Source organism: Pygoscelis adeliae, unplaced genomic scaffold, assembly GCF_000699105.1.
Source record: "Pygoscelis adeliae isolate BGI_AS28 unplaced genomic scaffold, ASM69910v1 Scaffold478, whole genome shotgun sequence".
In the NCBI taxonomy this organism is placed as follows: domain Eukaryota; kingdom Metazoa; phylum Chordata; class Aves; order Sphenisciformes; family Spheniscidae; genus Pygoscelis; species Pygoscelis adeliae.
In genome coordinates this window covers 336,477-361,691 of record NW_008825283.1, presented here as the reverse complement: position 1 = coordinate 361,691, position 25,215 = coordinate 336,477, and the positions used below count along the sequence as shown (strand labels likewise).

Sequence of the window (25,215 nt, the reverse complement as noted above, 5' to 3'; positions counted from 1 at the left end):
TCCTTCCCTGCCGCTGTAGGGATCGAGGAAAACACTACCTGTGCTCCTGATCCTTCAACCAGTCGCCCCAGTGCCCTGAAGTCCCTTTTGATCGCTTCTGGACTTCTCTCTGCAACCTCATCACTGCCAGCCTGTATAACCAATAGTGGGTAGTAGTCTGAAGGCCACTGAGTGGCCTCCACACAAAGGAGTATTTCTCACAGGAAATGAACAGTCTTCAGAACCATCTGCCATTCACGCCACTGAGTGAAAAGCTGTGCAGTTTCCAGAGACAGCTAAGAAAAAACATCTGGGAGACTGGAGATGCTGCAGAAGTGCACTCAGCAGCCAAAGAGAGGTAGTTGCAGTGATAGGGCAAGTAAAAAAAAAAGCATATTCTTGGCAGAGACTGGTCACATCCTGCCACCATTGAAAGTATAGCTGACGGAGGCATCTCTAGCAACACGGCCACAGTATGGCTTTCAGGACTATACATAAATAAACCCAGGCCTACATGTGTAGCACAGGGTCTGGGGTATGGTATAAGACTCTTGCCTACTCCATATGGCTCAACACACCTAGACATGATGCCTCTGCAGTGATGAACTTGAGGAAAGCCTTAGAGCTGTGATGAAATCTTGTGCTATTGAAGGTCTTGGCCCACCATGAACTGGAGATGACTTCTGTGAGACAGATGGACTGCAATGAGAAAGTGCAGCCTGGAGATGGGGGAAATGAACCAGATCTCTTCTGGAGGCAATGGAAATACCATGCTCAGAATCACGTTCAAAGACTGAAACTCCAAATGAAAGCATTGTGTCCAGGAAGGGCTTCCTTCTTCCATGTCTGCTGCTGGAGGACACCAAACAGGACAAACTCACAACAGCCTCAGTGTTACTTCTAAGTCTCCAGAGAGGTCAGCACCTCAGAGCATATGGATGCCACAAAATTCTCTGACTTCATGTTGGAGAGGCATCGCCGGTTTATTGTCAAGGCTTTGCCACTCCTAAACCTGAGAAGTACCAGTGGCAATTGCACATCCAGATATATCCATAGTGTCGACAGCACTCAGACTTTAGCAGTTCCTCTGAGAGAAACCCCCGACAGCACAGAGAACAAAACCCAAATGCTCCAAGGAGCTGGTCCATATTTGGTATTTCGCATCCACAGTGCTACAGAATAATGTGCTTTTTTGCCAAGAGACTGCAGTGCTGGGATTCATCTGACAGAACGTGCTGTCCACAAAATGGGCACCTACCCTGGAAAAAGTTGCCCTGGGATTCCTGTCCAGTCAGGGGAGGGCTGGTCAGTGAATCCACCAGATCCTGAGTATGATTTGTCACATCCTAAGGCAGACTCCCAGCTAGGTCAGATGAATTAATTACTCCCTGAATTCCATCTCCCCATTTATTTGGTCTCCACAGGCAGAACTGGCAGACTAGACAAGGCACGCAGGTGCAGGCACCGTGGTAACTGAAGCCTGAAGTGAGGTGAGATGAATCCCACCATAGATCTCTACCAAAGGCCATGAACTGAGATCATCTATGTCTGTGTTGTCGCAGCAGCCCTGTGGGTTGTAGGACCACAGTGGTATTTAGGAAATTAGAGTGCCCCATTGTTGTTGTTTAACCTCAGTCGGCAACTGAGGATAGCTGGCACCTGGATGCTGAAATGTGAACAAAAACACTGACAAGCTGGTGTTAGCCAAACCAACCAGAGAAAAACAGCCACTTGGCTTCGTGTTAGAGCTGTCCTCCAATCACTCTACTTGGAACGCATATGATGGAAGTGCGGCTAAAAGAGATGCCCAGTAAACACTGAGGTTCCTTATCTAGCTATTTCTATACATAGAAATACTGTGGGAGAGAGGGTGAGGGGTGGTGATCTCAGCGCTGGAAGATCAAGGGCAGAGGTTGATGCCTCTGATCCATCTGCCCTAAGCAAGCAGAAGCCCTGGGAATTTTTTGTCCCTTCTCCTTCCCGGCGCAGTCCATGTCAACCAACACAACAGGCTGGTCTGCCTGCGGCTGATCTGAATCACACTCATCACAGACGGGGAAGGTTAGTCACTAGGAAGAAAGGGTGGCCTTCTTATTGGTGATGAACTGATAATCTTTCTTTAGACGACCTGATGATACAAAATAACTTAGCTTGGTTCATGTATTTGTTTTAGCATAAGAATCTGAAAAATAGGATCCTTTGGTGGCTGGATCAGCAGATAACAAAGATGTTGACCGCTGGAGTTTCACCTGGACTGTTTTTCTTGAAACCTGGGCAGATGCACATTTTGGAGGTCTCTGGGCTTTTGCTACGTAAATGAACGAAGCAGTGAGCATGCCCATCTGAAAGCCCAACCAGATGTGCAGTTTGAGCCTGACAGAGTAGCCATGGAGGGGTCAAGGAAAGGAAATGGAGAGACAGGGCTTATGAAGTAAACGAAGGGGTTATGAAGTGAATCATAGAATAGTTTGGGTGGAAGGGACCTCTAAAGGTCATCTAGTCCAACCCCCCTGCCATGGGCAGGGACATCTTCAACTAGATCAGGTTGCTCAGAGCCCCGTCCAACCTGACCTGGAATGCTTCCAGGGATGGGGCATCCACCACCTCTCTGGGCAACCTGGGCCAGTGCTTCACCACCCTCAGCGTAAAAAATTTCTCCCTTATATCTAGTCTAAATCTGCCCTCTTTTAGTTTAAAACCATTACCCCCTGTCCTGTTGCAACAGGCCCTGCTAAAAAGTTTGTCCCCAGATGAAAAACTAAGACCAAGAGTGAGCAGCAGTTCATGGGAAAACGCTGAAGGATTGCAAGACAAATGCAAGTGACTTGGCTGGATGCCCTGGCAGACTGGAGGGGCTGCCAATGTTCTGCCCATTTTCTGCCTTCAGCCAGCCTGAGGCACAGCAGTTAGGCAGGAAGCCTCTGTCCAGGCTCCTAATGGAGACAAGCACACAAAGGAAGGCAGTGCATGATGCATCTCTCCGCCCTGCTTGTGTGATACGCAAAACGATCTGTGCATCCCCCGTCTTGCAGGCTTTATTCTCCTCAAGGCAGAATTTCCTCCCTGTGAGCACGGCACTAAACGGGCCAGGACAATCAGGTCCAGGCATCTGACAGTTCCCCTACAAGCGTACAATCTAGAGAGTGTGTAAAATCTTAAGTAGTGATAAAATTTGGATCAGATTCCCACCCAAAATACATTTCAGCAAGCAGGGGCTGAGTCAACACAAAAAGCAGGAGATTTAGCACTAGTGACCACTCCACACAGAATCATAGAATCATTTAGGCTGGAAAAGATCTTTAAGATCATTGAGTCCAACCGTAAACACGGTTTGCTGGGATTAAAAAATGAACCTGTTCACTCCAATACAAAGAGAAGGCTTAAGTGTCTAGAGCTCCCAAGGGAGAGGATTTGAAGCATGACAAAGAGGAGAAAAAGCAAAAAGCCCAGAAGGTGAGGAAAAAAGACACAGTATCTCTCTACGGAAGGAGAGCAAGGGCCAGATATTCCAGTCTATTATGGTACTTTAGAGCTGCAAATACTTGGAAGACTGGGGACTCGGCTGGTGTAAGGGCCTCGGCATAAGCTGTGAGGGCAAAATTTTAAACATGCTGCTTCTGATGCTTGAATTTCTGTTGATAGGTGGCATTGCAGGATTGAGGTTACGTCTCTCCACAGCTCCAGGCTCCCTCTGCCACAGTTCAGAGGCAGAATACAATCCGGGGTGGAGAAGCGTAAGGCAGCTGGGCAGCCTTGCAGCAGACGCGACTGTTAAAACTGGGATCAGCAGGAGATAAATTCCACCGGAAAGGGGTGAGCAGGCAGCGTACATCGCTATGTACGGGCTGCAGATGGGATGATGGGTTGTTACTGTTGGATTACGTGATCAAAGGCTAATCACCACAGTCATAACAGAGCAGAGGAACAATGACAGCTGGAGGAACCCCAATGACCTGATCAGTGCCAGGGGAGCACCCCGGCTCAGCTACGCCCAGGGCCATCACAGGGGAAGGCTCAGTGCCCGGTCTGCGCTTAAGACCCATGGGATGAGTCGATGGGAGAGGCTCTCTCCAGGTCACCCTGTGGACTGAGGGGGAACCACTGCCTGTGGGCGTACGGGACTCATTATGGGATGCCAGGAAGAGCATTCTGGGATTGTGCCAGACCTACCGAGATGATCAGTGAAAGGACCAAAGGCAGGAAAAGGGAGAGATGATGGATCAGGCAAGAACAAGCATAGGAGAACAAAGGGAGAATCACAGAATAATTTAGGTTGGAAAAGACCTTTAAGATCATCAAGTCCAACCATCAACCTAGCACTGCCAAGTCCACCACTAAACCATGTCCCTAAGCACCACATCTACACGTCTTTTAAATACCTCCAGGGATGGTGACTCAACCACTTCCCTGGGCAGCCTGGTCCAATCTTTAACCACTCTTTCAGTAAAGAAATTTTTCCTCACGTCCAATCTAAACCTCCCCTGGCGCAACTTGAGACCATTTCCTCTCGTCCTATCGCCAGTTACTTGGGAGAAGAGACCAACCCCCACCTCGCTACAACCTCCTTTCAGGTAGTTGTAGAGAGCAATGAGGTCTCCCCTCAGCCTCCTTTTCTCCAGGCTAAACACCCCCAGCTCCCTCAGCCGCTCCTCATCAGACTTGTTCTCCAGACCCCTCACCAGCCTCATTGCCCTTCTCTGGACACGTTCCAGCACCTCAACGTCCTTCTTGTAGTGAGGGGCCCAAAACTGAACACAGTATTCGAGGTGCGGCCTCAACCAGGGCCGAGTACAGGGGCACGATCACTTCCCTGCTCCTGCTGGCCACACTATTTCTGATACAGGCCAGGATGCCGTTGGCCTTCTGGGCCGCCTGGGCACACTGTCGGCTCATGTTCAGCCGCCTGTCGACCAGCACCCCCAGGTCCTTTTCCGCCAGGCACCTTTCCAGCCACTCTTCCCCCAGCCTGTAGCGCTGCATGGGGTTGTTGGGGCCAAAGTGCAGGACCTGGCCCTTGGCCTTGTTGAACCTCATACAGTTGGCATCGGGCCATCGATCCAGCCTGTCCAGGTCCCTCTGCAGAGCCTTCCTACCCTCAAGCAGATCAACACTGCCGCCCAACTTGGTGTCGTCTGCAAACTGACTGAGGGTGCACTCAATCCCCTCGTCCAGATCATTGATAAAGATATTGAACAAGACCGGCCCCAATACTGAGCCCTGGGGAACACGGCTCGTGACCGGCCGCCAACTGGATTGAACTCCATTCACCACAACTCTCTGGGCCCGGCCGTCCAGCCAGTTTTTTATCCAGCAAAGAGTACGCCCGTCCAAGCCATGAGCAGCCAGTTTCTCCAGGAGAATCCTGTGGGAAACAGCGTCAAAGGCTTTACTAAAGTCTAGGTAGACAACACCCTAGAGAAGGTGTGGAAGAGGCCAGTTGAGAGTACCAGGTTGCTGGTCAGTGTGCTTGTCTGGCCATGCCCTGCGTCTGGGCACCAGAGTCTGCCGCATCTTGTCACTGCACTACTTCTAACCATTTTTCTGGGTGAGGGTGTGCTCCATATTGTGTACCTCTGTGTGTGCATGTGTGTGTGCATGAAGGTGTAGCTGCCAGCAACTGGGGAAGGGGCTGTGGGTGGTAGGGCCCATAGGTGCTGGGGTGCCAGGAACTCCAGAGACCGGACTGCATGCATATTGTATGCCGATGCACATGTAGGTGCATTTAATTTGCTAGGAATCGTCAAGATGGATTGGCCAGTGAGTAGGGTAAGAGGCTTGGAACCAGGGATCAGAGAGGCCATTGACCTGGAGCAGATACTGGAGAGACTGGAGGTCTGGGAATTTGCTACTGGAGGGACGAGATTGACCAGTGGGTTTGAGTCAGCTACTGGTAAGGCCCTGTGTCTGGAGCGTCTGCCAGGGAGACTGGTTTGTGTTTGTGTGTGCCTGTGCATTAGGCAGCTGGGGAGACCAGGGGACTGGAGACCAACTGCTGGATAGACCAAGTGTCTAAGGTCTGAGGAATCCAGTGCACATGTGTGTGCATGTGTGTCAAGAGATACGAGTACCAGCAAGTGGGTCTCAGGGGTTCACAGGCTCAGGTGCCAGCAACTGGGGAGACTGGGGGAGCTAGGGGCCAGCTACTGGGCAGACTGGAGGTCCAAGGCCAGCTACTAGAGGGATCCGTATTGTATACACATATGCATAGATGTATATATTCTCTTCTGACAGGCTTTCATTCTGATCAGTCGGGGAGGAACAGGGTCAGGCCATTTGTGCTGTCTGTGTTTGTGTGATGCTGTGTGTTTTCTGATCCGTGTGCCGGGCTGTGTGCTTACGTGTATATTGTGCATATGTGTGTCTGTGTCTCCATCGGGAACGCATGCTCAGCCTGGCTACTGACTGAACTGGGGAATGTGGAGCTGCAGCAGCCTTGCATCTATTGGGTGACCAGATGTAAAGCTCCCAACAGTTACCAGGAAGCTCTCACTTTCCTTCTTCAAGATTGTCTGCTCCTCCTGGACGGTTCTGGTGAAGTTTTCCACCTTCACAAAATTAAGCAGAGGTTTCCTAGTTAAATGTGAACAGAGACCAGTCTTGCTGAAGAAAGTATCAGGTGAGGACACCAGTTGTCGTCAAATGAGTATCCTGAACTCCATACAGCCATCCCATGGATCTCACTGACAAAGCCAGAATCAACACACCCTCACTTGCCGACTTCAGCCTGTCGCGTTGGTGCAGGCCAGTCATGGCCCTCCATTCATAGAGAAGGTGCTGGTGAGAAATGAAAGGCTAAAAAGGCTGGGGAAGCAGTGTGGCACAGCAGGCTTGACCGGAGGGCTAGGACATCGCACTTTAAACACAGTACAACTAAGTCAGGTCCTGTACTACAGGTGTTGTAGGTTGGTATTAATCCATCAAAAAGCCTCAATGCTAAACATTGAATTTTCCTGAAGCTCTGCTCCCACTTCAGGAGCAGATTCCCCTCTGCCCACCTCCTTCTCTGGATGGTCTTCGCTGCCTCTTTCAAGTCACCATCAGTTGGGCTCCCAGGTATAACTTGTCGGGCAGCTCTGCTGGCTCCTCATGCCAACGCCCCACAGAAACACATCTCACTCCTCACCCCAAAGGGGAGCCTTGCGGAGGAACGGGAACTGCTGGAGCATCCACTGGACTGCCTCCAGCATCCATGGCCAGCCACCCCTCTCCCAGCTTCAGAAGCCGATTTAATTGCTGAATTAGTGTGAGGAAGACTAGGGCAGGTCAGCGCTTGCTTGGAGCTGTAAGCAGTGTCCCTGCCACCTGATCCTTGCATGAAAGAGCCATTTGTGGTACCAGAGGAGCTGTTCCCCACGGCTGGGCAAGGTCAGCTCTCACGTGGAGACTGTCACTGCCACCAAACACTGCCCTGCCTGCAAACACCTCTCAGGACTTCCCACCTGCACTTCTTTATTTGAATTTGCTAACTCCAATGTGAAAAAACCTTACATGTATCTGGCTGTCTAGCACTGCTCTCCAATACTAAGAAAGCTTTAAAGCTAAAAGACTAAAGATTAATTTCAGCAAGAGATGGTCTCAGGCTACAAGTTACAAGGCTGGAAATGAAGTCTCACACTTAAAATGTCCATGCACCTGCCATCTAAATTTAACACATCTCTAATCCATACACTTGGACAGGTTGACGAAGAAGGCCCCAGAGACCTGTACAAGGCTTCAAGCTGTATCACAACGTCTCCCTTTCTGAATATTGCCCTCGGGATGTGGCTTTACAGTGCGGCTAAGTGGCTGTGCTCATTCTAAACCCACCTCCTTTCCCAGGGAAATCACACATGCTTATTGCTCCACTTGCCATAGATTTAACGATCCTGCAGCCACAGGGGACATCAGTTCAGCCAGCTGATCCAAAGGAAATGGTAACCCGCTAAGGGCAGGTTACCAGCTAAGTACATTTATTCTGCAGCTGAACATTCAAACTGGGAGGGAAGGGAGAAGGACTGTGAGTCTCAGCCAGGATGAGGCTGCTCTACTGCAGCACTAACCTCCTCCTTGCACCCCACGTGACTTTATATGCATTTGAAATTCTTCCTTGCTTTGTAATGTTTCTAATACTACATATCAGAAAAAGTATCAGCTCTATAATGACTTTGTCAGGTTTATGACAATTGGTACTTCACTGGCACTCTTTAGAGGCTGCAGAAAACACACCAACAATGCAGATGACGTCATTGGCAGCAGGCTATTTGGGTCACGCAGCCTTTGCCAGCACCCTCCTGCTCACAGCTTTCGGGGGACTTTCCAGCTGTGAGAACCGTCCCCACGCACAGGATGGACAGAGCAAATGGCCCCACTGGGAGCTGCTCTCCAGAAGGTTTGGTGCAGGTATGGAAAGCAAATCTGCGCCCCACTAACAGCAGAAAGGAGAGCAGAGGAGAGGTGCGCTCTTCCCACTGGAAGTAAGGCCAAGTGCCAACCCGCACCTCTGATGAGAGGTCCTCAAGCCTGGCTTCCCTCTCCCCTTCTCCCTGTGGTCCACCAGCCGTGGGATTCCCTGTGCTCCTGGCAGCACGCAGCTCCACGTCCCCGCACATTGGCTGTCGGTCCTCCCACCTGGCCTGCAGCAGCGCCATGCACGTGGGCACGGCACAACCCATGGGACTCCCCGTTTTGGACAAAGGGCACCGCATATGCAGCACCTCATCACAGACACATCACAGATGGTCCCTGCTTTGGGCACAGGCTTTCCATCAACTATGCATTCAACGTCAAGGCCATCACTGTCTGAGGTACTTGCTCCAGAAAAGTATTTCTAGAAAGATCCCACAGAGCACTGATAGGAGCTCCAGGGTGCATCGACCAACTGCCCAGGACAGCAGTGATGACCACCCCTGGAAAAGAGCATTTTTCAGTGTAAGCTTCAGACCGCAGAGCACATCGCAGCAGCTGAGCTGAGCAAAGCCTCATCACCCACCTCCCCAGTCCCAGGAGCACTTTCACAACCAGTACAACTTCATACGTCCACCTGCCAGACGCGTGCAGCTCTGCTTGCCTTACACCACGCACAACCACAACCTACACCACACCACCACCACCACCACATTGGACCAATGTACATTTCATATACTGCATTACTGGGTTTAAAGCCTTATGATTTTTGCATGGGAAGATGTGAGAAAGCAAAATCCCATGGGATGCCAGCCTTTCCTCTGACTGTACAGACTACCTGCCTGGTATGTGCTGCTCGGCACTTGCTGTGAGGAGACTCGCAGCGAAGCCTGACCATGCCACCTACCTCAAACCTTCACACAAAGTTCCCCAGGAGAAGTTTTTGAAAAAGGGAAGAAAATTAACTCTATTCCAGCTGAAACCATCCCATCTAATGCATGGTTGTTTCACAGGCTCGGTGTCAATTTGGCCTCACTCCACCTCTTCTGCCACCGTTGCTCCCTTGGAAGGGGCAGGATTCATCTCACATCCCTTCCTGCACTGACAGTGTATATGTCTCTGTTTGAAACAAACTCTCTGGGATCCCTGTACAATTAAGGCATCTTGACTGAGTGATTCACAAACACTTTAATCATTTCTCAGCTGCCTTATTGTAACAGCCTTTTCCCTGGCTTTAAGAAATGCCGACTTGGCCTATTCATACCATACCCATTTGGCATGGATTCTGAACATAATTTTCACTTCCAAGTACCACAGTAATGTCTCCTACACTTTCCTCCTATAGCGAGGAGAGTCCCTATAAATATTAACAAATTAATGTTATCACTCTCTTTTAAATCACTCCTTATAACTATCCTCTGCTGCATTCACTGCAAGATGAAGCAGCCGATGTGCCGAGACTGCTCCTTGCAGTGTCATTGCACTGTCCAGAGGCGGCGAGCACCAGCACGGGAGCACCCCCATTGTCCATCTGCTGGGACACAGCCATCACCACCCGTACTGCGCAGATGCCGTGCACCACACAGCACCTACCACGATGTTTTCCTGACCTGTTGCTGAGGTTCTGGGCATACACTAATAGAAACAATAACAAAAAAATAATAATGCCAAGCTGTGGGAGCAAGCAAGTGCTGTCACTGCTGGAGACCTGCCAGCCACCTTGAGAGCCCCACCCCGGTTTTCTCCTAAGTCTCCTGCCTGTGCCCTGGGGAGACTGTACCTCTATTTCACCTCGCTGTGCCTTGCTGCTGAGCCCTCGAGCCACTTGTTTAATGTGAAGTTGCCAGTGACTCTAATCTTTGCTTTCCTTTGTTTTAAACGTAATCAGGAAAATCCAGTCGGCTGTGGCCTCGGAGCAGAGTGAAGGCGGTACACTGCCTCCAACATCGCCTTCTTGAGAAAAGGAAATGGCCAAGGGGGAGATAGAAGAGCAGAGCCCTACGTACCTGGTCAGTCTAATTCTTCTCTATAGACCCCAATACTTGTACCACATTGGGCAAAGCTGTGATAAATATCAGTACAAAACAATCCTGACTGGCCTCCAGGGAGGGCATCTAATGAGTCTCTTCTCCAACCTCCATTCTCCTCGTAATTTCAGTTAGCAGAAGGGAACCTGTCAGCTCATCTTCTAGCGCAGAGAACATGTATCTGCTTGAATTATTGTACCTGAAGTACATTTTTTCATCAAGACATCCAGGCAGCACGCATTTCAGTAACAATTATTATGCAGCTCTCAAAACACCTTATAAAGGAAAATAATTTTATGCAAGATGTAGGCCCTTGTCCTGCAGAGGAAGATGCTGCTGGCAGCCATCGGTCCCTCTCCTTGCCGTGTCCGGGCTCACCTCAATCAGAAAGTCTCCCGTGCGAAGCCCTGCTCTCCAAGCGACACCTTCCACATCCACTGATTCCAGGTACTGGAGCGCTGGGAAGGCTGGGGTTGGGGTGAACTCCTCAATTGGGGTTTCAGCTACAAAACACAAAGAGAGAGACAGATTGAGACAGTGTGGCAAAAAGCAAGCAGAAGGTGGACAAGAATGTCCAGGATCCTAGGAAAATCTCTATATATCGGTTCAGAAGGAACACGTATGCAAGGCTCAGCTTGACTTCAATGCAGGAACCAGAGCTGATGCTACATGTCTACAGTGTTCATCAGCTTAGACCCCAAGATGGCCCCAGAGCCTCCCGGACATGTGTGACTCCCAGAATCACATATCTTCCCACAAGGTCCCTAAAGCCTCAATCCATCTTCCAGTACCACAGACGAAATGAGAACAACATCTATGAACGATGCCAGGAGGGGTGGAACTCCCTCCTTGTATGTCTATGTCTGAGTTAGCAGCTTCCAGGCCTCCTTCATAGTCAGCAGAGAAAGAAAACATGTGCCCCATCCACCTGTGCTATTGCAGACACCTGCTTTCAGTGCCCCAGAGTGCTGCCTCTTCATACTGGTCCTACAGGAGACTATTAGCTCAGGAGCAGAGGGCCACTTGCTGATGGACATCTACATTAGTCAAATTAACTCCATTCTTCATCAGTGAGGTTTTAACTGCATTCCTGGTTGGAAAACCTGCTCCTGCACCCAAAAGAACACCATATCCAGAGAAGAGACTTTCTCAGATGGACTCAGGCAGAGCACTTACATTATCCAGCTCCAGCCCATCTTGCTTCACTGCCCATCCAGGCTGAAGGAATTTTGCACGGGGGATGCCCAACTTACAGCAGAGAGGAGCTTGTGTGGTCTGTGCTACCTTGTGTGACGTGACAAAGGAACAAGCTTCCTTTGTCTTTTTATCAAGACACTGTTGCAGGTGTTCAGAAACACCACATCCATTAAAGAAATGAAGCAGAAAGGCCACAGCTACTCTTTACACATCTGGCCAGACTCTGATCACCTGAAACTACCAGTGGTACCCAGATGGGTTGCTGTACCCAGCACAGAGTATATCAACTGTGGCTGTTTCAGGGACTGGTCATGATTCTCCAAGAAGATTTTTATTTTCCCCTTTGTGTATTGCAAACAGACCTGCGAACAGAGGGGATTCCTGTCTTGCTACACAAGACCATAGCATTGGATCAGTGAGGACTTCTTCATTAGGTCTTATATGACTGGGAATACCTGAACTGGATCCAGGAGAAGCTTGAGACATGCCTTTTCTAATGGCATGCAATCTCATTACTGGCTTTCACGTGTTACCACACAGACGGCCGTTCCTAATAGCCTGTGCCACAGATGAGGAAAGAGAGAAGTTACCTTTCCAAGAAAAGCACTGCTTCTCGGCACTATGACACCTGGCCACTTGTTCACGCAGCCTTCCAGGGAGCAGTATCTATAGGGTCATTCCAGCCCTACCTCCACTTAGTGGTAGTCCCAGGACTAGAGAGGGGATGGTGCCACCTCCAGTGAACTGCGCTGCACTGGTTTTGGAGCTGTTCTCAGCCAGTAGCAGCCTCAAAGATGAAGCTGAAGATGGGCTACCAGATACAGGAGTACTCAGCAAGTGGGGGGGTGAAGGTGCAATCCTGAAACCACCTGTGCCAACTACTCTGTTTTCCCTGCCTGCAGAAACAGGAGATGGTGTTCCACATCACCTGTCATGGACAAAGAAAATTATTGACACGTTAGGAATAAGGGGCTGAAAACCCCAGACACGCTCTGACAGATCTGCACTCCCCTGAAAATGTGATACACATTGGAGGGTTAGCGAGTGGGTTTTATTCCTCCCCTACCTGGGACAGCCACTTTGCTCAAGGCTAGTTGTCAAATAACAGATTGCAGTTGTAAGGCAGAATTCCTCTCCTGCAACAGCAGTACAGCAGTCATTCTGCTGAGTAGCTCTTGAACACAATTAAATCACCAGGAGGAGATGGGGCTAACAAGCCATTGTTTTGCCTAATGACGCAGCATATGTCATGCACCAAAAGCTATTAGTGCCTGAAACATCCACATTTTGGCTGCTGACCAGTGGCTGGCCAACAGCATGGCACCGCCACTCGCACAGGGTCAGTTTAAAAGTGTGATGCACAGCTTCTGGCACCGATGGTGTTAATGCAGATTATCTCAGTCCACTGCTCTATACAAGTACTAAGTTTAGGTCTAGTGGTCTTGACGGGTGCACACAGATTCCTGGCGGATGGCATATTTGATGTTGCAATGAATCACTTTGCATTACTTTCTCTGAAGGGTAGTTAACACAGGAGCATGAAGAAGGGCTTGCAAACCAGCACCAAGGCCAGCACAAGAGACTCAGAGCTTGGCTGTGATGGCTCGTACTGTCCTCCCCTCGAGCAGAGTAATTCTCACATGTGTAGGAGAGAAGCTAAAGCTGGTTGGTAAGAAATGCAACAGCGAGGCCACAGTTGCATGAAACAGCTGGCTCAAACATATGCAGAGCCTAGGAATTCAAAACGGAGACATGCTCCCCAAACCTGGCCAGGCAGGCACTTTTGGTGCCAGGTGAATTGAAGGCTCTCGCTCAGAGCTTTTCAGTGGACTGACGGAGGTGTCTTTTCTCACATGAATCTTTAGTCCATGCAGGATTCACTGTCTCATCTTCATTCAGAAGAGCCAGTGGTAAAAGGACACTCTTTGCTAGTGTAGGGACAGCTCTGAGCAGGATGCACTGAAGGATCCAGGCTGACTTTCTAAGAAATCAAACACCAAATGTCTTCTTTAGTGGCTGATGATTGCCTTAGAGATATGCAACAAGCAAGTCAGAAAAAACCACGATTATCTAGTCTGATATCATGCATGACAAGGGCCAGAGCCTTCAACAAAGGTCCCTGTAGGTCCACCTCTCACCTCAGCTGATGTATGCAGAAAGCATGGTTTATTTTTGTTAGCAATATAGATAAAGATGTATTGTATCAACAGGCCTAGATAAGTTATCCATCACTCTAAGTCTATTATCAAAACAATGTATTTTTTAAGAGCTATGTCAAAACCCTAATGAAGCAGTAGATTTAATAACAGTCAGTAGATGATCTTGTGCATACATCTCCTTTGATGTCAGGTCACTCCAGTAAATGTGACCTACATTCTCTTTCATTTGTGTAAAATGTATAGACACTGATTTTATACAGATAAAAATATTTCCATCATTTACCATACTACTTCTTTATTATTTTATTTACAATTTTTATGCAAGATTTTTTCTGCTAACTCAGCCATTGGCTAGCACCAGACCAAGACAAAGTTTGCCTGACAAGATGTAAATATGCTGAATGATCTGATTATGCTTAGATGTTTCTTATCAACAGGTTTCCATGACTTCTTCCTTTGATGGAAGCCAGCTAAGTGGCAAACAGTTGACAAGTCATCCTACCTATTTTTAGAAATGCCAATGTAACATTTGATTTCTCCAAATCCTTCAGGACTTCCCCAGTGTTAAATTCAACTCTTCGGATCAGTGTTGACCAGCAAGTTCTTTCGACAGTCTGAAGTTCAAAGAACCACAAACATGACCTTGCTGCAGACTGTAGCTGCAAAACTAGGTGCCCATTAGCTTATGCTAGGCGCAGGCCCAGAATGATATCAGGTTTAAGGTGACAAAGACCTTGTGTTTTGCCTGAACCTCTGAAAACGAGAAAAGGGGAGACTCAGGCTCTCCGAATGTCAGGTAAATTATTTATATAATGATAATGAGACTAAGGTCTCTGTGGAATATCAGCACCGTACTTCACAAAACAGGAGCATCAGCATGACATACCAGAACTGCCCTCTTACCATACATACATCATAATTAAGGTTAAGTGGAAGTCCTGATCCCTGGGGATGATAGAGTTGGACAGATGACAATTTAATTTGTCTCCTAGCCAGGAGAAGGAGCCTGAGGTGAGCAAACCACGTATCACAGTGGGTCCAGGTACACCCATCCCATCAGGCCTACCCCCACTGCGATCCCACAGTTGCACAATTCAGAAGCGCTGCCCCATGTTTCCCCACCACGGGGCTGACAACAGCCTGCGGACGGGGGAGAAATCCTAAATTATAACTCAGAGAAGAGAACTATCTCAAGGATAGTTCAAGGATGCGTTTTTCTTATTGGTAATCAAAGATATAAACTGATAGGAAATACAGATAAAATTAACCTAGAAAACCCAGCCTTATAGTCGATTTTGTCACCTGAGTTATTGATCCTTATTACATGAGGACTCCAGGCACACCGTTTTCCGTGGGCTAGAAGCCATATATCTACAGTAACTGCATGCTGTGATACATGATTTGTAAAGTGTCACTAGTGCCTTAACGATTCAGCAAACAAGAAAATGCATCCTGAAATAAGAACTGTATCCTTATGAAACAAATACTAGAAGCATAATTTAATAAAGGAGGGGAAAAACATAGACAGAGGAAGCAACCAGCTCTCCCCTGCTACTGCCTGAAGTCCCAGCACTCGGTCGCGGGGAACAAGAAAGAAGCTCTAGTAATGGACAAGTAAACATAAACTAAACCACCCCTTTTCCATGCAGGGAATGAGGTCTGCGGGGCTAACTGCTCCAGGTGTCTCCAGCGGCCACATCAGGCAGTGGATGGAGGAGTTGTGACCTCCAGGTGCAGGTGCAATCCAGCACTGGATTTCCCATCTGCCTCAATTAACTTGGAGATTCAGGCAATACAGGGGAAACCTGTTTACTGGAGTCTGCAACTGTGCTTCCTTGTTTCAGACCTTTCCCTTACAGCTGCTTTTAGTTATTATTCACTCAAATCAGTGCTGTGCTTATACTTGGTCAGTACAGAAACTGCTCTATACTTTACTGCAAAGGACCTGCAGAGGGAGAAAGTTCTCCTGCAGTACACAGCAATTAAAACTTCCTGGGTAAGTGCCAGAAAAGTTGTAAAATCAGCCCGACCCTGCCTTACTTGTTAAGCTGATGGGTACTGGGCACATCGTTTTCTCAGAACAGAACAGAACTAAATGAAATGTACATTGACAGCAACCCTATGGAGCACCTGCAAACCACGCCAGGTGCAAGAGACCTTGGTGGTGGGGTATCTCCTTCCAAACCACCAGAGTCTGCTGAAAGGGGCAGAAGGACCTCTGGAGAATACTGCTCTGGCAAAGGCAAGGGGTGAATGGAAAACCCACTGCTATGGGAGAAGCCCTGACTGCCACCCCTCTGTCCCCACGGCAGTCTGTCCATCCCACAAGCCTGATGTGGAAAACCCATGCTCCTCTGGGACACGAGAGACGGAGCCCTGCATGGGACGCGCTGCTGCACACACTGCCCGAGCATGGCCGTATGCAAACATCCATGCCCTGGCTGCAGACAGCACACCCTTTAAAACACCCCGGAGGCAGTACTGGCCACAGTGAAGTGGTGGCTCAGAGCAAACCTCAGGAGCACTCCCTGCCTGCTCTTCCCTAGAAGTCGGCTGTTCAGAGGTTGTGGACAGATGCCAACGCTGACAGGCCTGGAGCAGGCACCAACCCGTCACCAAGATGCTCGATCCATCTGTAGGGCTGCTCTGCAGACAGCCAGGGACCAAGGAGCAGGTTGGACACACAGGGGATGGTCAGAACAGATTTGGTTTATTGCCCTGATCTGGGCTGTGGTGATCAAGCACAGAGCTGCCCAGCAGAAACCCCTGCCAAACAGCCCCAGTCACATCATTCACATACCTTTGTAAGCTTTTTCCCGGTTCTTGACACTCCTTTTTGCTGCCCCGGTTTCCTCCCAAATGAACAATCTGCCTCTAGCTACTTTTACCCCACTCACCCCAGTTCTGCTACATGCGCACTCAAATCTGGTATTTCCAACACCATTACCTAGGTAATCTTGGCCTTACCTGGCATCACTGAGAGGTTACCCCCAAAGGTCTCCAGTATTCCCTGTCAGTTATCTGTGAAGTTTGGCAACTTCTAGCGTCACTCCCCCTCACACACTGATGAAATCCAGCCATTCCACCAAAGCACTGTCTGTGACTTCGTCAGCTCCCTCACCGCTACCTGTCATGTCCACCCTCTCATGTCACATCCAGTCGTTCTCTGCCTCCTGTTCAGTTAGCTTAATCTCAGCCTCACCAGCAGCCCAGCAATTTGCCTACAGCCCCAACACCAACGAAACAAGAAATACTAACCAGAACAACCCACAGTGTTCAGAGCTGGTTGTAGCCCTGGTGATGGAGGAGGAGGACTCTGATACCCCTTACACAACCTGGGAATCCTGACCTCTGCCTCTCACAGAGTCCCAAGCGAAGGCTGAGCCAGCAGACCAGCCACCAGAAAAGCCAGCTCTGGACCAGACCCTCCAAAATACCATTTCCAGATCAGAGCCCATGGGAAAGCTTTAGCTCAGAAGTATGTAATTCAGTGACAATTCATCTGTAAATGCCTACCCAGGAAGGAAATAAAATCTACGGAGGGTCTCTTATCCAACTGGCAAAGGCAAAACTAAATCAAAATGTTTGGAATTAGATTACAGAAATTCTCACTGGTAATAAGGTAAAATTTCCTAACAAGGAGGTCTACTGTTCATTACAAAAGCTCACGACTTTAAATCTCAGGAAGTATAATTCGTACCTCTCAAGAACTATCACATTAACACTACAGCTTTGGTTGTGCAATTTGATCACCGCGGCCATTTCCTGGTCTTAAAAATGCACTGTCCGGGCTGTCTCACACCAGGGACGCCAGCTTCAGCTGCGCCCAGCAGGCAGGAGAAGCCCTGGAAGAGCCAGGTCACCAGGAAGCCTCAGGGTGGCTTTGAAAAGCCCTTCAACACCACAGGTCTGAGGGCAAAGGCCCTGCACACCCCAATCCTGCCCTTTGGCACAGGGGCACTGACAGCTCCCCAGAAGCCAAGGGAAGGGTCCCCGAGAGGGGTCGGCTCTGCCTCAGCCACGCTGCTGCTGCTGAGAAGACAGCACTGCTGCTGGCACACAGTGGCATCCTAAAGGGACACTCATGCCACAAAGCTGGTGCAGTGGTACCTGCCACGGTCAGAAGCATGCCCAGACCTGATAGCTCTCTCTTCCCCTGCCCATCTGTGCTGTGTCTTCCCCTGGGCTGCCCATCTTCGCTAGGAATTGCTCCCCAGGACCTGATATGGTAAACCCCAGCCCCGATTTTGACTTTTGCAGCATCACAGTTGATCGCACTTCAAGATGCAGGCTTCCTGGGACCCCTGGCAGCCAAGAGGGCAAACCACATCCTGGGGTGCATCAAACACAGTATAACCAGCCAGTCAAGAGAGGTGATTATCCTGCTGTATTTTGCGGCCTCACCTTGAGTACTGTGTGTAGTTCTGGGCCCCACCATTTAAGAAGGATGTGAAGGTCCTCGAATGCGTCCAGAGGAGGGCAACAAAGCCGGTGAAGGGCTGGAGGGCATGTCCTATGAGGAGTGGCTGAGGACTCTGGGTTTGTCTTGTTTGGAGTAAAGGAGGCTGAGGGGTGACCTCACTGCTCTCTACGGCTTCCTGAGGAGGGGACGTGGAGAGGGAGGTGCTGATCTCTTCTCCCTGGGATCCAGGGGCAGGACACCTGGGCGTGGTTCAGAGCTGCGCCAGGGGAGGTTTAGACTGGACATAAGGAAGCATTTCTTTACTGACAAGGTGGTCAAACACTGGAACAGGCTTCCTAGAGAGGTGGTCAGTGCCCCAAGGCTGTCAGTGTTTAAGAGGCATTTGGACAATGCCCTTAATAACATGCTTTAACTTTTGGCCCTGAAGTGGTCAGGCAGATGGACTAGATGATCGCTGTAGGTCCCTTCCAACTGAAAATATTCTATTCCTTGCAAATACTGCTTTTCTTGGACAAGTTACTTTTATTACTAGCCAAGCTTAGCAGTGAAAAATATGACAAGTTAATTCAAGCAGAGCAAATTGTTAAGACCCCAGTTACTTCATTGGAAACACATTTACAGAGTGAAAAATAAAATAATACCGCAGCTGCCTTGGTACTTCTCACCTAAAATCCTGAAGGCATGTCTCAGTTTAAGGCTAGGGCAGGAAGCTGCATACCACTGTTCTGACACCCAAAGAGAGCAATGGAGTAATGGGTACCTGCTTGCAGCTGGGTGGTCAACAGTTAACAGGCACTAATGGAGTATGTGTGTTTGGGGGCAGAGAGAAAAGGGGTACTACAGCAGTTACTTAAAATCAGCTCCTGAATTTTTAAATTTCTAAGACTACTATAAAAGGTGTGTCATAAGTAGCATTTGCCATATCTAGACTCTACTGGGCCTTGTTTCTAGTTTTCCATTAGATCTCCATAATAAAGACACCACCCTTAACAACACAGATGACAGACTTGGTGTTTGACATGCTCTGTCTGAACACCTCCAGTCCCAATTTCTGCCCATCCTGAGGGTCACAAAGTGTCACAGCACTCCTCTGCACAAGAGCCAAGTTCTGAAAGCCATCAGTAAGCTCTTCCATTTCCGTGAAACTTTATGATGCCAGCATTGCATCCCAAAACTTGCTGCAGGGCTTTAGGACAAGCCCTCCTCTGCCCCAGACCAATGGCAAGATCCTCAAGCTTTGACCGTACTACACTCACCATAGCCCTCCTCGTGCCCCCAGGGCTGTGCAGGGCAGGAGCTACGGCTGTCAGAGACCCCCGTCAGGTCAACAAGACCCAACACCAGGCACTTCACAGCACCAAAACTCAGCTTGCAGAGGCTTCTGAGCCTGAGGTCTTCACACCAAGTGCTGGGCAGGAAACAAAACTAAAACTTCCTCAAATGATCCACTGATTGCTACAGATCCAGGCAAGTTCTGCGCTTGAGTGGTTGGATCACTGAATTCACCCAAGGAGATTTGTCTCAGTAACTGCAGTACCAGTTGCTCTGGCTGGTCTTTACAGAGAGATGCAAACACAAACATCTGATGATGAACATCAAACTTTAACCTTCTTGGGGAGAAACCACAGCAAAAAGAAGTGGGAGTCTGTGAAGCAAGCAGATAACATCCACACAGAGATCGTCCCTAACCTGAGCCCTGAGCTCTCTGCACTTTACCCCGCAGAGCCCATGCGGCCAGAACTCGGTCTCAACTGTGGGACCAAGTCCCTGGTGAACAGCGCGCGTGCGCCGCTGGAGGAGGAACCTGGCCTGCCGTGCATGAGCTCACCCCGTGGCCAGGAGCAGGCAAATGGGCATTGGCGATGGCTGCATGGGCTTCCAGGCATAGGACTTGGAAGCTGTGCAGTCATAGTGCCCAATTTTCCCACAATGCTGAACATAACAAGACGCTCCTGGGGAGTGCTCTGGAGCGACCGCGGGGCTGGGCTCCCCTGGGGCTCTGCTGCAGCCCAGCCGGGAGGAACGGGGCTGGGGTACAGACTGACCCTCCCCATCGGCGAGTCCCATGGATTGGCACTTTGGTCACGAGCTGTGACCTGCTGGTTTTACAAGCGCTCCTTGACGGTCCAGCTCAAATGCAAGGACTGACACTGGACACAGGCTGGGTACTGAGGGGCAGAGGACTTAGAGCCATCTCTTCTCTTCCCTTTGAGGGTACTGAATGGTGTTGAACAGGGCTCGGTAGGCATGGGCCAGGCCCCAGCACGTTGCAATGATCTGCATCTCTCTGGAGTTGCCAGGGTGACAGCACACTTTGTCCAAATGTTCTATTAACTTTTCAGGATTCTGCACTTGCTCAGGGGTGAAGTTCCAAAACACTGGGGGTGCCCATTGGCCTAGGTACTTGCCCATCTTATCCCACACACCCTGCTGCTCATAACTATCCAGCCTTGTGGCAGATCTCTGGATGATATTCTTAAATTGCTTATTAACTTTAGACAAAACTGAAACAATATTCCAAAGAAATACCAATACAAGTATCTTAACTACCCAAGGATGTGGTGGGCAGAGGAGAGCAGGAGGGCCCAGGGCTGGCAGGGAGGCCATGGCAGGCAGAGGAGAGCAGGAGGGCCCAGGGAGACCGTGGTGGGCAGAAAACACCAGGAGGGCCCGGAGCTGTGGGGTGGCCATGGTGCCGGGGCAGGCAGAGTGACAAGGACACTCGCTCCAGGGAGCAGAAAGAGCTGGGAGGTGTGGCGAGCTGGGCAGAAACCTGGAAAGCAGGTCTGCGTTCTGCATCAAGGCTGGTGCATGTGGTAAAGCAAGTGAAGTGCTCGCTTGTCTGGAGAACTGGGGGGTGGGTGGGTGGAATAAAAAATTGACAACACTTTGGAAAGAAGCAGGAGCAAAGCGAGCCCCACAGTGGATCAGCACAGCATCATCTCCCCAACAGTGTACAGGATCAGCTGCTTCAGGAGATACACAAATCATGGGAAGCAAACATCTCGGGTAACTTCTTGAATAACCTGCCCCAAATGGCGGCTTCTCTCCAGACTAAGTAGACAAAGCTTGCGCCCTGAAGCAAGGACTTAGAGCCATCTCCTTTTCTTTTTTCAACACATCATTTGTATTATTGGCAATATCCTTGCTATTCATATTATCTACTCCTTTCTTAGAGAGTAAATTCCCAAGTCAGGGACTGCGTGTCCCTGTACCACTTCCACAGAACCCACCATAACCAGATGCCAATGAGCATTAACTGGCCCAGGAACAATATTCCTCTGCCCAGGGAACTGGTAGCAGGGATTTGCTGAGACCATGTGAGGTGCAGTCACTGTATCAGCTGTAATGACGACTGTTTACAGGGATGGCCCCAGGGAAGTATGTATGAATATTTTATGAATCATATTACTAAATAGATAGTGCCCGATCTACGGTCAGGTTAGCCAGGAAGAGGGAGGTTGCTCTAGTCCAGGCACAGAAGACTGGTTGAGTTCAGGATATTACAAGCCAAGAAATATCATCTTTCAGCATTTTGAGTACAGGTCTATCATTTGTGTATATGAAAGGTAGGGATGGCCTCTCTGGGCCAAGAAATGAAGAAGTGAATCCACCTGCTCATCACTTTCTATCACAGTGCTGAGTGAAGGGGCTGTTACGCCCCTTCCCATTTGCTCCAAATGAGTCTCCAAGGCAATGGCTGCAGGCAAGTCCCATGTCCGAAAGCTGCAGCTCTCTCCTGCAGGGACCAGGATAAAATAACCTTTATCCAAACGCTCAGTTGGTTTGACTAGGACATCACCTCCTCCCAACACTGGACAGAGGTGGAGACGGGATGGGCTGGGAAGGACTGGCTCTCCGGGGTGGTGGACAGCGTTCTCTGCCTGGGGTGCAGCTGATGGGGCAGCTCACATGGACGGGCAAATTTGGGCTTGGGAAGGAATCAACCCCAGCAAGACTGGTAGAAGCCATGCAAGATTTTCACCATCCTCTGCAGCACGAAGTGCAGTTTCCTTTGAGGAGCATCCAGCTGAGCCTCACTTAATAACCAGCTCCCTCCCTCTGCAGGGACTTTGCTGATGCTCTGGTCCCTCCCATTTTCAGACCCCTTCTCTGGTTCACACCACGAGGTCTGAATTGTTTCACACAGAGTATCTAAATGAAGCATGAGCGGTGGGGCCAAGACAGAGAGTCTCAGCGCTCCTTCCAGCTTAAATCCCATGGCAGCATGAAGCACCAGGCTGAGTGGCTGGGAAATATGGGGGTGACTCAGAGCCACCACACTCACCTCTCAGTCAAAGAGGATGCTGCTCCCCAAGGGGCATCAGCAGACTCGCCAGCACCCCTGTCCCAGATGGCAGCATGACAGACCATGCCCATCCTGCAAGGGCTTCCAAGCCACGACCCTCTGCAGCCACGTGCTGCTCAGTGCCCCCTGCAGCAATGCCAGGCTGTGAATCCGTAAGCCAGACCCAAGTCCCACACAGCCTCACGCCCACTGTTTAATCAGCTCCAAGTCCTCTCTTTCAGCCTCAGCAGGTAAAGGAAAATACAGAGCCTACAAATGTTAGGAGGGCAAACAAGAAAAAAGAAAGAAAAAAGGGAACAGGACAAAATTTATCCCATTTTTCCTAACACAATAGCTGCAAGTCTGATCTGGCAAAAAAATGGATGCCATTTTGAGCCCTGAAGTTTCACTTCACGTTACACAGACTGATGTGAACAGCACACGGACAGACACATATGTCACATACATAGGGAAGGGGAGAGAGAAGGAAGGAAGAGACAGCAACCATATTCCGACAGGAACGCAAACACACCCACCAGCACACAGAGCCCTTTCGCGATACGGACAGAACAAAGACAATTCAGAATCCCCACAGAAAATCACACCCAAGATTAAAGCCCAAATCACAATGATCTTCAGCCACACTGAGGTCCAGGAATGGAACAGCACTATCAAACGAGCTGGCAGCCACGGGTTTAAGCTTTCCCTCCTGCACCCTGCACCCGACATACAAGGAAGGGATGGAAGCATGCACTGCTGTGCCTCTGCTTTCAGCAGCTGCATTCCTGAGACCCTTCGCCTCTCCCCAGCCTTCAGTCTGGAACTGCTGGGGAGAGGACCCTCCAGCCAGAGGCAGACCTGCCTCCCGAGCACAGGGAGGGGGGGCTGAAGCCTGTTTCCTATGTGAATATGAGCACCTTCATTACCAGTCCCCAAGGGACTCTCTTTTTTTGTAGCAAAAAGATTGGTTTCTGGCAAGAGTAGCCACAGTAACAACCTGCTCTAAGGTACCGGCTGCACGAGCTCAGGTGCTCCAGGGCTGCGCAGGGGACGCGTGCCCCAGGCACGAGCAGAGGCTGTCTGGCAGCACAGGGTTGAAGGTATGGTGGCAGCTGCAGGACAGACATCTACTGGTTTGCCCTCATGCTGGGGCTGAACCCTAACACAGCCAGGGCTCCCAGGAGAAGGATCCCCAACTCTACACAGCCAAAGTACAGTGAAATACTTCAAGCATTAAAAAAAAAAAAAAAAAAGCCACGGAGGACACAGGCCCTGCCCCACGGGGCTTACCTCTGTACCTGAAACAGAGCACATGCACTTTATACATCCAGTAAATAGGCAGAAGTGAAAACTCCTACAAATGCAAAGCTACGAATACCAGCATCTGTACCAGAGAAACACCCCAGAACGTGCGAGAGATGCACATTTGCCATGAATGGCATTTTCTGTACAATGCATGTAACCGGAGGTAAGCTGCACTCACACTGCCTAACCGTCAGAGAAGGAGAAGAGTCCCCTAAGAGACCCCGACGCACAGGGGCTCGCGGGCTGCTTGGTGCAGCCAGGGAAGTGGGGTCCTGAGCACCAGCCAAAGTGAGGAGAAGGAGCTTTCCCTCCCAGCCCCAGGACCGAGCAAAAGAAGCAGCCCTTACCTTTGGCCCCTCGCAACACAAACCCGAATCCCTCATGCTCCCTCTTCTGCAGCACGGCCGTCTTCTCCTCAATGATGTAGTCACTGGGCAGGAAAGAGCACAAGAGAATGATGCTAGGGTTAGATTTCAGCACCATGCTGCCAGGCGGAGGTGGCCTTTGTGCCTGTGACAAGGAGACCTCTTCTCATCAACTGTTTCATCTCAGCAAGGAGTTGGGCGCAATCTGCTTCCCTCCCTCCCTTGCCCAAAGTCAGAACAAAAAGACGAAAGCTACTTTCCCTCAACGTGTAGGTGGAGGAAAGCCCCGGCTGCCTGGATCACCCTTCTGCCCACCGGTCCCCTTCTCAGTCACCTGCATACGCATGCAGGGAGCTTACTGATCCCGCTTTGGGCTTCCCTTTAAATGATGCCCTTAGCATGTAACTGAAGAGTGGAGCGCCTGAGCAGAGGAGGTGCGGGGGGAGGCAGCCATCCATCCATCAGGGAAGCAGCTCTCTCAGACTTTCCAGTTGCCTCTTGTATGAAAAAAATTAGACGCTTGACAAAAGGAGAGGTGCCTCTTTGGTAAGTTCCCTGGGAGGGAGAACAGCAGAGTTCATATCCTCATCCCGGCGCTCTCATCTTCTCTTAAAATCCCCCCCTGCGTTGCTAAGTAATGGTCTGTCATTAGCAGAGGGGGGATGCATTGCATTGTCCTAGTTTAACAAAGCTGCTCTCCCTGCCCTCCGCTGTGGCCAGACAAGAAGAACGGGGAAAATCCAGTGGTGCAGAGAGGAACAGACGGGCAGCTCTGTGCAGACCCCGGCCGCCAGCGACCCGTCCAACAAGCCTCCTCTACGCACGCTGGGAGGGGCGGGGGGCGCGCGGGGAGGGGAGACGGGAGAGGGATTCTCTCAGCAAACAGGAGCTTAAATGCAGCCCTGCAAATCCCTCCCAGCAGAGCCGCATGTCTGACATCAGAGTGGAATTAATCAGGGACCTCGGTCCTTCTCGGCAGCACGGGGAAGGAGCTTTGCACACCGAGCCAAAACCGGGAGAGGGAGAGGGAGCGCAATGGCACGGGCCGGCCCCCAGACCCGGGCACATGCAGCCAGCAATGGGGGCTGCC

General features: G+C 50.1%; 1 protein-coding gene across 1 annotated transcript in view; it reads right to left on the bottom strand.

Annotated features, from left to right (window-relative positions):
* The window catches only part of SHANK3 (SH3 and multiple ankyrin repeat domains 3), a 112,950-nt gene extending 88,707 nt beyond the window's left edge, over window positions 1-24,243 (bottom strand). The window contains exons 1-2 of the mRNA XM_009329877.1: window positions 24,108-24,243; window positions 10,767-10,891 (exon numbers count right to left, since the gene is read on the bottom strand). Of these exons, the coding sequence (XP_009328152.1) occupies window positions 10,767-10,891; window positions 24,108-24,243 (261 nt within the window). The remainder of the gene's footprint in view (window positions 1-10,766; window positions 10,892-24,107) is intronic.
* Between the last annotated feature and the right edge of the window lie 972 nt (window positions 24,244-25,215).